Below are 13,449 nucleotides of genomic sequence, written 5' to 3'. Positions count from 1 at the left end.
GCTGACTGACCAGCTGACCAGTAGCAGAACCAGCAAGAGCTAGGAAGGTACTGGGCTTGGAAGAAAACAAGTGACCCCTTCAAATTCTGTACCTGATAAAAATCCTCTCCAAAAATGAAGGTGAATTAAAGACACTTTCTGACAAAAATGGAGAGAATTTCTGACAAAAATGGAGAGATTCGATGCAAATCTTTCTTAGATTTGCATCGAAAGAAATTGAAGTTCTAAAGCGTGTTTTTCGGGATCAGAAAGGGTCCCCTCAGAAGCCTGGAGAGGGCAGGAGGAATAAAACGCAGCAGAAAGTGTAAATGTGGGCAAATCCTAAGCAATCAGCTGTTGCATAAATGTGACAGTCATGTTTTGGTGCCTGTTGTGATCTCTGGGGCAGCCGCTGGCACGACAGCGGTGTGACTGGAGCTGGTAGAAGGGTAATAATAAGTCCAAAAGAAGGCAGGATGGATTTAGACCCAAATTTATATGAAACATCATCAGTGGACTGAACACTCCAGTGAAAAGCGGAGACTGGCAGATGGCATAACCAACACAGAATGAATCGTGTGAATACAGAGCCGTGGCCGCACACAGGATTGAAGATAGCCCCGGAAGAATGAAGGGCAGAGTAAGGAGGACAGCGCTCCAGCGGCAGTCAAGGCTTCGGAGAAGCCCACGATGAGGGAGACGCTCTCCTTTTGGCTCACAGGTGGGCATCTGACCAGTAGAACAAAATGGAGCTGTTTAGCCACCTGACTTGTGGAAAGTAGAAACCTGAAGCACAGTTAATAGACAGTGCCGGATCGATTGGACGGCCGTCCTGGGAAGGAAACTCGAGCCTTCTCTCACACCAGAGGCCTGAACCGTCTGCGGGTGGATTGGAGATGTAACTCTGGAAGTTAAAATGATAAAGCTCCTAAAATAACACGGGATAGTATTTTCATGGTCTTGGGACTGAGAAACACTTCTTAAGCAGGTTATAAAAGCATTAACTGTGAAAGGAAAGGAAGGCTAATTTGGACCGAATAAAAGTTAAGAACTTCCCTTCATCGGAAGACACCGTTAGGGGAGAAGATATTTGCAGCACAGGTCACTAACACAGGTAACAGGGGTCTTGTTCAGAATATATAAAGGACTCTTTCAAATCAATAAAGAAAAAGATGGATGGCTCAGTACAAAAACGGGTAAGAGATTTAATTAAAGCAGTGTTTATAAAAGAAGGTATCCAGATAGCCGTTACAACATGAAAAAGCACTAAATCTCATTAGTGATCAGAGAAATACAGTTCCAATAACGTGGTGTTGTTTGTGCACTCGTGCAAGCTGTCGCATGCTGCCAGGGGAGTGAAAAGTGGCAGACCCAGTTTGGAATGCCATGTGGAGTTTTTTGCTGAAGCCGAATGTATCTTTGGCCCGTGACCACCCCACTCCCGGGTATACGCCCGACAGAGTGGGCGCTCACGTACCGGAAGACAGAAGACGTGCGGGATGTTCGTGACATCACTGCTTTTAATAGCGCTGAACTGCAAGTAATCCAAATGTCCAGTATTGGGAGGATGGGTCAGTAGGCATGGTCTGTACGATGGAGTGCCACCGAGCAGCAGCAGCGGGAGAGGACAAAGCACAGCCGCTCGCAGCGGACCGATGACGCCCACGCCCAGTTGTACTTGAGTCATGTGCCGTGAAGTTCAGAAAGCTGCGTGCCTGATCTGGGAGGTGGAACTGCGCTAGAGCCTTTGGGAGGTGGAGCATTTAGGAAGGAAGTTTCTGGTGGTAACATCCCATTTCTCCATCAGGATTTTGGCTACGTGGGAACGTTCACTGAGATACGTGCTTACGTTTTGTATGCTTTCTGAATTGATAATGCTTTATTTATTTTTTATTTTTTTTAATGTTTATTTATTTTTGACAGAGAGAGACAGAGCACGAGCGGGGGAGGGGCAGAGAGAGAGGGAGACACAGAATCTGAAACAGGCTCCAGGTTCCGAGCTGTCAGCACAGAGCCCGATGCGGGGCTAGAACTTACAGACCGTGAGATCATGACCTGAGCCAAAGTCGGATGCTCAAACGACTGAGCCACCCAGACGCCCTTATAGTGCTTTAATAAACATGTTAAAAATATATTTAACGAAGATATGGATTTTCTTTGGTCCTGCTGACTTACTGTTTAAAGGCCAGACCTTTGTAACCATCACACAACTAACTTCTGTCAGACTGTTATTTTTACAGGCTGATTTTACCATTGATAGTTGTTGTAACCAGTTTGTTTTGTTTTGTTTTGTTTTGTTTTGGCCAAGGTCCATCAGGACCAGTTTTGAATGAGTCTATCCAATCAGGATTTGTTGATATTGCCACTTACTGGGTTGACTCTATAAGGAATTACTGTCTTTTAGGTCGTGATAAATTGTGCCATTCCTAAAGGGTTGAAGTACAATCAAGCTACACAGACCTTCCACCAGTGGCGAGACGCCAGACAGGTGTATGGCCTCAACTTTGGCAGCAAGGAGGATGCCAATGTCTTCGCAAGTGCCATGATGCATGCCTTAGAGGTGTTGAATTCACAGGAAACAGGTACGGTGTCCAGGCTTACTCATTTCCTTGAACCGAGGTGCCATGTGTGTGTATGTGTTAAATAGATTTGAAATAATTCTTGAATTTTTGTTGTTTTCCACAGAAAGGTGAACTTTTGTTTGTTGATGCTAAACGTAGAGCCTGAAGATAGTCTTATGAGATTGGTTAGTTAGTAAATTTGTAACCCTGTCATTTGTAAGTTAGTTATGCTCATTCTTCTCTAGAACCTCAGCTTTTGTTGCACGGATGTGAGGCTCAGAGAATGTGCAGTGGATAGAAATTACATGTGTTTATCATCTCACCTCGTATGAAGACGCTAGTGTTTTCTGAAACACGTTTTTGAAGCCACTACTGAGCCCATGAGCCTCAAGTAGGACTGGGTTTCCCTCATTCTAGTAGGCAAGAACTGGATTCTGAAAGTTGTTTAAAGTTTTTAGGAGTGCCCTCAGGTGGTGCAAGCCATGAATTGCATTTCCTCTGACACTTGATGATGGTTAAAGATCTGCAGAGATAATTCACTGTAAAAACCCGGGATTTAAAACTGTATAGGTATCAGAGATAAGCTGTGTTTTAATTTTGGTCCACAGAATTGAAAACGAAATACACCAATGTGTGGTTATGTCTTTGGGGAGATAGGTTTTATATTCTGAAAGTATGTAAAACAAGAGAAGTACAATTATTCTTGACTTTGTTGTGTTGTTAGTAGTGATCTTGATGATATGAATGTGCTATCAACAAAATTTGTGTATTTTAAGAGGAGAGAGAGATTAATTTTGGATATTCTGTTGAAGGTACAGAGTTTGAAAACCTATCATAGATATGTTAGATACCTTATTTATACCCTGCCTCATCTAGCCCATGTGTTAGTCTATTTCAGATACGAATTTCAGAGCAAGAAGACAGTTTGGAATCTTGCCGAAACTACGTTCTTATGCCTGTAGATGGTTTATGTTAGATCTTTTGAGGAAATTAAGATTTCTGCAGATAATCTGTACATAGCTCTTACATCCTGTCGATCTGAGAAAATAGGCCTCTGGAGCTTCTGATTTGTCACTAAGTGCAGAAGATAGCATGGGATCGCTTGCCGGTGTGTACAGTCATGGGTGTGGATGGTCGAAGTGCCGCCGGTGGGGGTCCCTTGTGGGCGCTGTCGCGGGCACAGTGCTGCTCCTCTCTCGTCATGGTCTCACCCTAGAGAAGAAACCAGAGTTGTGACCCTTCACATCCCATGAAGAGGCCAGCCGCATAACACATAATCCAAGGACCAGAGTGTGGAGGGGGTATGTAGACAGTGACATTCGGCTTCGCTGCGTTTAAAACAGACGAGCAGTATTTTTATTTCTCAACCTTCAGAAGAGTGTCGGTGGACTTACATTAGGAACTGAATGCTATCGAAGTGGTTAAAATGATTGTTTTTTATCTTGTCATCCAGGTTTTTTTAATTAAATGGAAAGGATTGTTTTTATCAGCATGTAATCTGATAGTTGGCTTTCAAAAGGCAAATGCTAATTAATGTTTTTTCTTCTGATCTGGATCTTTTGAAATTAATGAGTCTTAATGTAGAGAGACTCGATTACATTTTCTTGTAATTTCCGAAGATCGCCCATCATCTCACTAGCTACAAACATCTTGGTAAGGCCGAAACATTTAGCAGAGTCTTCTCAGTTGGTCTTGAAGTTTTGTTCTCTTCTGTGTCGCAGCCTGAGCCTGTACTGCCGTGGGCTGAGGCGACGGAGAGGTTGCTAGGACAGGCTGGCCCGTCTTAACTGTCTCCCTGCATCGTGGCCCCTGTCAAGGCACAGAGGCCCTTGGTTTGATGGCAGTTTCATTAGAGAAAACAAAGCATGTGAGATGGATCATGTTCTTTATAGTCTGATCTTTTTAGAAAATGGCTTTTTTCATAAATTACTATAGACAAACGGTAATTTCTGATCTTTGATGGCATTAATTAATTGGCTTGGAAATGGAGGCACAGGAGGATTCAGATGCTAGGAAGCAGAAGGGTAAAATTTTTTCCGTGGATCTCCAAACTGGGATCCGGACGTATCACCCCAGTATTATTCAGGGGGCCCCTCCCAGTCACCTAAGCAAACACCCCCAGTAATGTCCCCTCTCATCTGGAGCATGCCTTGCCTTCCACAGCTGTTTGCTCTGGGTCCACAGCCAGTTCCTTGCTGAAACCATCCATTGTCTTCCTGCCAAAACCAAGTCGAAAAAGCTTAACTTGTGTGTCCCCTCCCTACACAAACAATATACCCAAGAAATCTCTGATCAGAAGCAACAGAAATAAACATTCCTAAAGGTAAAGCAACTGCAGATCCCCGTCTTCCTGCTTCTTCATGGTTAGCACTTTTTAAAACCATTTTTCTATATTGAATACTTCTGTTTCTTTGTTTGCTGTTTAGCTGTTAGTGTCAGTATTAGCCACTGAATACCGGTTTATCCTTCTGAGTAAATTTTAGGCTTGTTAAAGTCATACACACCTTTGTTCAGACAACGTCTTCTTCAGAAACCCAGTGCACACACACACGAGACCGTGAAGCCGCTCTGACCTACGTGGGGGTCGGGGCCCCTGGCCGCCGAGGCACCAAGCGGGGGCAGCGGTCACTAACCCGTCCGTTCTGCCAAAACCCGCAATAGCCCGGTTTTCCTTTCTCTCTCCCTTGCCCCCGAGTCCTCTAAACCCTCAAAAAAAATTTTTTTTAATTAAAAAACAGCTTTCTTTGGGGCTATTCATACTGACCTTTATAAGGTACTCTGTGTGGGGTGTGTGTGTGTGTGATATTTCCATCTCTTTTATGAAAAGGGAGGGTGGCAGGAATGTTTTCCTTTATTTTGTTTTTAACTTGCTGTGCAATTATCTAATATACTGGAAAGTACAGGAGGTGCTAAATACAGCCAGTTATATTTGGAATTTAAAAAACACAAATCACATGTTCTAACATTCCTGAGAAAGAATTGAATTAGGCTTCATTCTTTTATACCAAATGCTACAGTTTCTCGGTCTCCTTTCTCTAACGGACGTAGACTTGATTTTAAAGAGTTACATTCAAAATGTGTTATCCAGACTGATTATTTTTCATTTCTGTGTTATTTGTCAAGTACATTTATAACAGTTTTGCAGACAATAGTTGTGGATTACATAAAATACACAGTTAGTCCTTGTGATGATTAGTGGAGGTAAATTTGCACAATCTGTTTTTGAGAAAGGTTCAGGTCATTTGAAAATAGGAAATAATCTTTTAAACTCACTTGTTTAAAAGGAAAATCAGACTGAAACCAGCAAGTATGTTCTGCTTTTGTTCTTTTCAACCAAGATTAAGCATACCTTTGTAGAAGGAACACCTTCAAATACCTTACCATTAACTAAGACTGTTTTTGATAGATATTATTTTATAGCTATTGAAGATGGGACCACAGTCAAAGAGATCCTCATGTTTAAAAATTTTTTTTTTATTTTTTAAAACATTTAATATAGAGAGATTCCATTAATTATTTTTTTTTTTTGCTCGAAACTTGGTCTGATGTATCTTTCAATGGGAGCATTTATATGAATTTTATCTCAGCATTTTTTAATATTTTTGAGATATGCTTTAGAATTAATTGGATTTTAAAAATCTCAAAAAGTTTCTAGAAATATCTTAAGTTACTAGCGACACTTTCAGTCCTGAAGTTTTCAGTCCTGAAGATGGCAGTATCCACAGGACAATACTGAGGTCATGTTGCAGAAGCTGTCCTGTACGTTTTGAGCGCAGGGTCTGTGCCAGGCACTGGGAATGTTCTCGCCAGAGAAGCCTGTCCCCGGCCTGGGCTTCCAGTCTGGCTGGAGCTGCTGGAAACAAGAGCGGCTCGTTGGCACACGGTGTGGAAGTGCTGTGAGTGAAGTATGCAGAAAGGCCTTTGGAATGCCTGAGAAGGTTCCAGGGTCAAAGGGGGGATTTAAAGGAAGATGACACTTGAGTTATGTTTTGAAGAATGAGTAGTCCTCATGAGTGGTAGAACATTCTAGATGGGGTTGGGGGCATTGGAACTTGGGGAGATTGGGAAACAACAGAGAGACGTGTGGTGGCCTGGACGCAAGGGGTTATGGAGGAGGGGACCCCGAGGGAGAAGTCGGGAGGCTGGGAGGGCCTGCGACTCGGTGCCGGGCTGGGGGACACTGAGTGAGTGCTCCTGTGACCAGGTGGGTGCTTTAGGACGGGAAGGGCTGCCCGGCAGGAGGTTGGTGCCCCTGTGATGCCGCCCCGGAAGTGAAACAGCCCCAGCAAAAAGCGAGCAGAGTGGAGCACAGGTGACACTATGACCTTCCATGCCCATCCGTCGGCATTTTGTCCTTAAAGCAGGGCTGAGGCGGGAACGACGTGTTCATCAGGTGCCTGCTGCCCGCCGGCTCCTGATTGGGCGCATGCGTCACTCGTGGTCTTTGTAATGGCCCACAGTCGGCCGTGACCTCCTGTGAGAGGTGGGGGCACAGCCTGCACAAGTCCGGGGACTGGCCTCGGGCCACAGCCACGACGTGGCCCTGTGCCCTGACTCTCTTACAGTTGTCCAGTGGTGTGCCGGGCGGGCCGGGACGAGGCTATGCCGTGGTCAGGTGGTGCCACATGTGTCCGGCAGGGGCCGTGGTGAACGTGGCCTTAAGCGGACGGGGACGGGGGTGGGGAGGCACAGATTCGGTTTGGACACCTGCGTTGGGAGCACTTCAGTGCCCCCAGAAAGCCGTACAGGATCGGACCCTGGGAGGATCCGACACGTGACCTTGGGCGGTAGTTTCCACTTAGTTTGTTCGGTCACTTAAGCTTGTCACTATTGTCGCAGAACTAATGCCTCATACTGAGGTTCGTTGTCTCGCCGCGTCGAACAAGGAAGGTGTGGGCACAGTAAAATGAGCAGCAGGCAGAAGTTGATTCGAGTAGAAGATGAGGAAGGCGGAGTACGGAAGCTCTTGTTACAGAGAGGGGACACGCGAGAGCGAATGCCCGCGACAGTAGGCAGGGGTCCTTGTTCTGTAAGGTTCTGGTGGCTCCCATCCCTCTCCCCTCATCCCTCACTGCTGGCCAGCCACAGGGGCTGGGTCGTCCAGTCCTGCTCAGCAACCGTCTGTGGCCACGTGGTCCCTGGTGTGGCGCAGGTTTTATGCCACTCCTTATTTTCAGCCAGGTCTTCAGTCAGATTCCTAGGGGGACCTGAGGGGGCGCAGGTGGGGTCTGTTACATTCTTTAGAGGGACCTTAGGCCAGGTCAGCCAGGTCAGCGCTCCCAGCATCGTTCCAGAATACGTGTTCTGCCCCCCACCTCCCCCCCCGGGACCTCAGGCCCTAATCTCTCCCTCTCTGCCTGTTTCGTCCTATCTTTTCTTTTCGCACCGATAACCTTTAGAAACAGGAAGCATTAGCTGCTCCTCAGGTTTGGGGTCGGGTCGGTGGGACTGTCTTTTTGGAGGTGGCGTCACCGTCACCTGCTGCTTCACTTTTGCCCTTCCCTCTTCTGCTTATGAAGTCAGTCTTCACAGTAAGGTGAGGTTGACCTGCAGGAACTGGGACCCCGGCTTCTAGTCACAAATATTGGCAGGGGAGACATGGGTTCCCTCAGGCCCCACATAACCTGACGGACACACCCAGAGGAGGACCCACAGGGAGGCCAGCCTGGGGTTGGGTCCTCTGGCCCTCAGGCCACTGCTCTGCTTCTCAAATGGCATCTTCAAAGTGCATTTAAGAGGCTTTTGAGGGAAGTCACTTTAGGGTGAGAAAATAGGAAAGAAAGGAACTTTCATTTGTTTTCTTGTTTTATGTCTTTCAGTAAAATGTCACCGTCTTTTATTGTGATTCGGTCTTTTATTGTGATTCGGTGGAAAGCACTTACAATTGGAGCCCAAGCTGTCTCCTCCTCTGGCGGGCACCTTCTCCAAAGTGGTTTCCCTTGTGGGAATGTGTTAGGATATCGTTATGGGAATTACAGGAGATGAAGGCGCTAGCAGTAGTGAGCTATAAAATGTTACTTCTGAACGCTGATATTTATAAATTCCTAGAAAATTCTGCTGTGTGGATTACCTTCGAGGACTAAAAAGTGGTAGAGAGACTTTGAAATTTTCTCCAGCTTCTTCCTTGGCTTTACCCCCCGGTGAAGACCTGCCTCGTTGCTTTTATTTCTCACAGGAAATTAGCGAATTCATCCATCATATGAGTGCATCTAAACGCCAGGGGTAGTAATCAGACTCAGATCTCCTCCAGGCTTCTTCTGGTCTCGTAGGGTAAGACACAGCTATAATCCGAAAGACGTTCCACGCGAAGGGGAGCGAGGCTGCTTTTCGCCGGAGCAGCTGGGCGTGCGTTCCTGCTGAGGTGGCGTTGTGAGCTGAGTGTGAAAAGTGCGTGCAGTGTAACGGTGTAAGTGCCGGGGCGGGGAGGCCGCCCGGCAGGGAAGGAGCCAACGATCGGGTTATCCTGGGGCAGAAGGTAGGTGTGATCGCTTTGAGAACCTCGTGATGCCGCTCAGCGGGAGGCTGGGAGCACGTGGATCCTGTGGATGAAGCCAGACCCCAGCAACCGGCGGTGGTTTGGAAAGGGGGCTGCGGGAGCCCGAGGGTCCTGACAAGAGAGGAAAACCGAAACCGGAGATTTCAGTGAGGGCCAGGCGAGTTTGAGCAGGAAGCCCTCGTTCCAGCACCGTGTCCCCTTAGGTGAGTGTGTGCATGAGAAAATCCCAACCGGTCATTTCCCGTGCCCCACGCCCGCTGTAGCCTGGGGGGGCGGCGTGTTTGCAGACCAAATGGCCCCACTGTCAGATGAAGAAAGTCCCCGGTTTGAGAGAAAGACATGGAAATGAAAATGTAGTTCAGCATAAAGCTGATTTCTCTATGAACCTGAGTCTGGGTTCTAGAAAGAAAAGCACACAGGCACAGCTTTGTTTTCAAGTAGCTCACGGTAGGGAAAAGAAACTTACTAACTTCTTTATTAGATGTTAAAATGAAATTAGAGCACAAATACATTAATGTTAAGCCCACAGTTCAGTGATTTATTAAGAGAGTTAGCGTGTGCGTTACATACGAATGTCCTTTTCTGTGGAAGAGAATTCTGGTCAGATGAGAGCGGTGATTTTCAGGCTGTCACCAGAAGACCACTGGGACACAGCTGAAGTTGTGTGTTTTGGAAAGTTGTGGGAACAATGTGTGCCATACGTTGTTACACCTACTTATTCAGATCCTGAGCTGCTTTGTTTGGGACTGAAATTTACCAGCTCTTGGTAGAGATAATTAATCTAAAACCTATCAGAAGTTCTAATGGACTGTTGTTGACATTTAGGAATTTTCGGATCTTTTTGTGCTTTTGTGATTGTGCCAAGATACTGATAAGAAAAGTTGAAACAATCCCAGTACCTGAATTGAAAACATGACCCATTATGTATCTTTGATTACTCGTGAAAGATAGTTCTTTGGACAGGCTCACTCTGAACATCTGTCTGGTCGAGGGTGTTGGTTAACGTAACAAAGGGTTTCCAGCTGTTGACCAGGCTAGGGGCTGCAGAGCTAGGCTCCTAGTTTCTGTGCCCCACCCGTCGCGCAGCCTCAGTGTCCAGCCCGTGTCTCTGCCCTTCCCAACTGGGGTTCCATGGGGGAACTGAGGGTTTCTGGAAGGTGATTTGGGTGGTGGGTCTCGGCTCTCCCAGCATGGTACGTAGGTACCCTCACTTTCAGTGGGTACACCGAGCCAGATTTTCTCGGAAGGCTGCCTCTGGTACGTTCTGTACCCTGGGCCTCCCTTTGCACCTCTGCTCTCTGATCTCACGTTCACCCACAAGGACTGCCTTGAAGTTCTGGGACAAGAAAGTGACTGTTGGATTCATGCAAATGATAATGACTCATGTATCACACGTCCTTCTCATCTGTTTGGGATAACCCTGCCCTCTAGCATTTACACTAACTAATCCTTGGAATTATTCTGTATCTAGTTTTTTAGTCACCAGGGGGAAAGTTCGAATGTTCACTTTGTAGCTACCACTCCTGTCGTGTCGTGTCGTGTCGTGTCGTGTCGTGTCGTGTCGTGTCATGAGAGGGATTGATGCCTGGATTGAGGTCTGCCTGAGTGTTCTCCATATTCTCCTTTTCTTTGGGCTAAACTACCTGCAGCATCAGAAATCTTGAATTGAAAGCCCTTACTCAGGGATCTAAAAAGTGTGCTCCAAGGACCCTTGAGGACCCTCTCCTAGACCCTTTCAGGGGGTCCGTAAGGCACTCCTTTTTCCTTACACTTCAGCCGGAACAGTGTGCCACACACAACACACCGAATGTGAACGAGAGTGAAATAATGCAGCTGTGTTCTACTAAACCAGACATTAAAGAGATTTGTAAAAATAGAAAAGCATGCTGTCCTAATAGCTAATATTTTTTTATTTGGAAAATAATAATGATAATTTTTAATTGCTATTTTTAAAGTGAATTACTAGAAGTTAAAAGTGGAAAAATATTGTCTATTTAATACAGCAAATGACAGCAACTGTAACTCACGCAAATGCTTTTCAGGGGCTTCAGTAATTTTTAAGAGAGTTTGGGGGCCCCGTGACCAAAACTTTTGAGAATGACTGTCCTAACCCGTCATCAGGGAGACTGTTGACTGAGAAAAGAATTTCCAGCGTCTCTTTAGCTTTTCCCGGCAGCCTAGTGAAAACGTCTTGCCTGTGGGATGAGAATTGATTATTGCATATTTTTTATTTCTTTAGTGCAGGATTCTGTCTTCAATACAAGCCTTGCTTTGCCTATATCAGAGAAACCTCTCTTCCTATTGTTATTATTCCCTCTTTTTCTGTTTTGTATCTTTTCTCCTGCCATCAGGGTGACTTACTGGGGGCTGGGCGTGTGAGGGCGGGACTTCACCCGTGGAGAAGTGGGCGGAGCCCAGTCCTGATCCCCCGTCGTCCTCATCTGTCAACGACAGGGAGAATGCAGGTCTGGTGGCCCTGTTTTGTGCCTGACGTATGGAAATTGCGATTAGATTGAAACCACCTTCTGTCCAACACGAGTATCCGTGGTTGCTGTTCTAGCTCTGCCTCTTAGAAATTCAGGTTCTTCTGGTTTCTGACTGGTACGTTTGTGACTTCTTGGTTATGTTACGATAGATGAATGGTTTCATGGTCATATAATGTGCGGATTATTATTTATAATAAATGAACTGAAAATGGTTACTTCAAGACTTACAAGCTCCTGATCACTTGCTGTTTGGGAAAGCAAACAGCTTGGCCACAACTCGACTCTAATATTGCGCTGTTCACGAGCATGGCCTTCGTCATACATTGTAGGCCCAGGATACCTTGTCCCGCTCCAAGATGGATGTGACCGAATGACTAAAAGGGACAGATAGGACTTTTCTGATTAGCTTACATGTCCTGGTCTTACCGAAGGTTACTTTAGCCTGAAGTTGGCTGTCAGGCAGACATGACAGTCTGTCTACGTCTCGTTCTTGTTTCTTTGCTTCTCTGGCAGTCAGACGGTTAGGCATCTCATAATGCATTACCTGATGCAGGTCTAGCGGGGGACCGCATTTCTCAGCGTATTTGCGTTTAGCCTAAGTTTAATTAATTGTGCTGCAGTGACCCAAGGATGTCATCCTTGATGATTTGCTGGTTTCAGGGCCTGAGAATAGTAATTTATGTACAATTACTTCACTTGAAGTCCTGATTTTAGTCCTACTTGTTGCCCATAGATTGGAGAAGCATTTGCTAGATGTCAGAAATTCAGATACCTGTTTTATAGGACTTTTCCATCTGTAAACACGGATGTAGGGGGTAGAGAGAAGCTATAAAGGTTTTTTTTTTTTTTATGTTTGTTTATTTTTGAGAGAGAGAAACCGAGTGGGGAATGGGCAGAGAGAGGGAGACACAGAATCCGAAGCACGCTCCAGGCTCTGAGCTGTCAGTGCAGAGCCCGACACGGGACTCAAAACCGTGAACCGTGAGATCATGACCTGAGCCGAAGTCGGACGCTTAACTGACTGAGCCGCCCAGGAGCCCCGAGAGAAGCTTTAATCGAATAGAGTCTATTCTGTTCATTAATGGTAAGAAATGAACCGTAGGATCCACTTCTCTGGGGAGACCGTCACAACCCACAGTGGCCCCCAGGCCTGCTGTGCAGATGTAATGGTTGGGAGTCGGCCGTGCTCTCATCCGCCTGGAAGTGTGGCAGTGGCCTGTGGGCTGTGGGCTTGTCCGTCTGTGTTTGTATCCAGCACGTTGGTGCCGTGCGTGTGGGTGAACCTCGGGCATTCCTGTTTTATGTTGTAGGCAAGATAGGAAAATTCTGATCCATTTTTTGAAGATGGTATTAAACAGTGGTATCTTTGAAATCGGTATTTTATCCATAAAGAATATTGTTTGGGTAATCCATAAAAAACTCCTAAGAGGCAGGTGGTCTCGTAATGTCAAAGAAGAAAAGCATTTGTTTTCCTAATAAGGTACTAGGTTGCGTGCTATGAGAGAAACAAAAACGAGTAATTTAAAATAGTCGACCCGAAGGGGCTGTGACCTGGGCAGAGAAGACAGATGTGGTCAGAAGTGTCTGCGAGGCAGCCCGAGTCCCACGCGTGGGACAGAGCGGCGGGGTCAGGTGGTGTGAGCCAACAGCGTACTCTCGTGCGGAGGAACCGGGAATAGTTCTTGTGAGTAGGCCTGCTGTTTCCGTGGGCTTCTGCAACGTCTGAGAAAATTCTCGCGGGAAACAGATGACCTCTGTTTTCTGGAAATTCTCAGGGGTATTTGGTTATGACGGTGTCATTCGTGTAGGAAGAGAGACGTTTACAGGGACGGGGTTCCTTTACAAACCCTGTTCTGCTCTTTACCGTGGTGCTGCCGTAGAAGAATTCCTTTTCCTTACTCCCTCAGGCTCACCGGTCTTCTCCACT

General features: G+C 46.2%; 1 protein-coding gene across 10 annotated transcripts in view; it reads left to right on the top strand.

Moving 5' to 3' along the window:
• The window catches only part of ENAH (ENAH actin regulator), a 137,124-nt gene that overhangs the window by 74,594 nt on the left and 49,081 nt on the right, over positions 1–13,449 (top strand). For all 10 annotated transcript variants that reach the window (XM_042975388.1, XM_042975387.1, XM_042975390.1 and 7 more), the window contains exon 3: positions 2,384–2,561. In XM_042975388.1, coding sequence (XP_042831322.1) covers positions 2,384–2,561 — 178 coding nt within the window. The remainder of the gene's footprint in view (positions 1–2,383; positions 2,562–13,449) is intronic.

The sequence above is a fragment of the Panthera tigris genome, chromosome F3, assembly GCF_018350195.1.
Source record: "Panthera tigris isolate Pti1 chromosome F3, P.tigris_Pti1_mat1.1, whole genome shotgun sequence".
Lineage (NCBI taxonomy): Eukaryota > Metazoa > Chordata > Mammalia > Carnivora > Felidae > Panthera > Panthera tigris.
The sequence above is the reverse complement of the archived record's forward strand: the minus strand, read 5'-3'. Positions and strand labels throughout refer to the sequence as shown.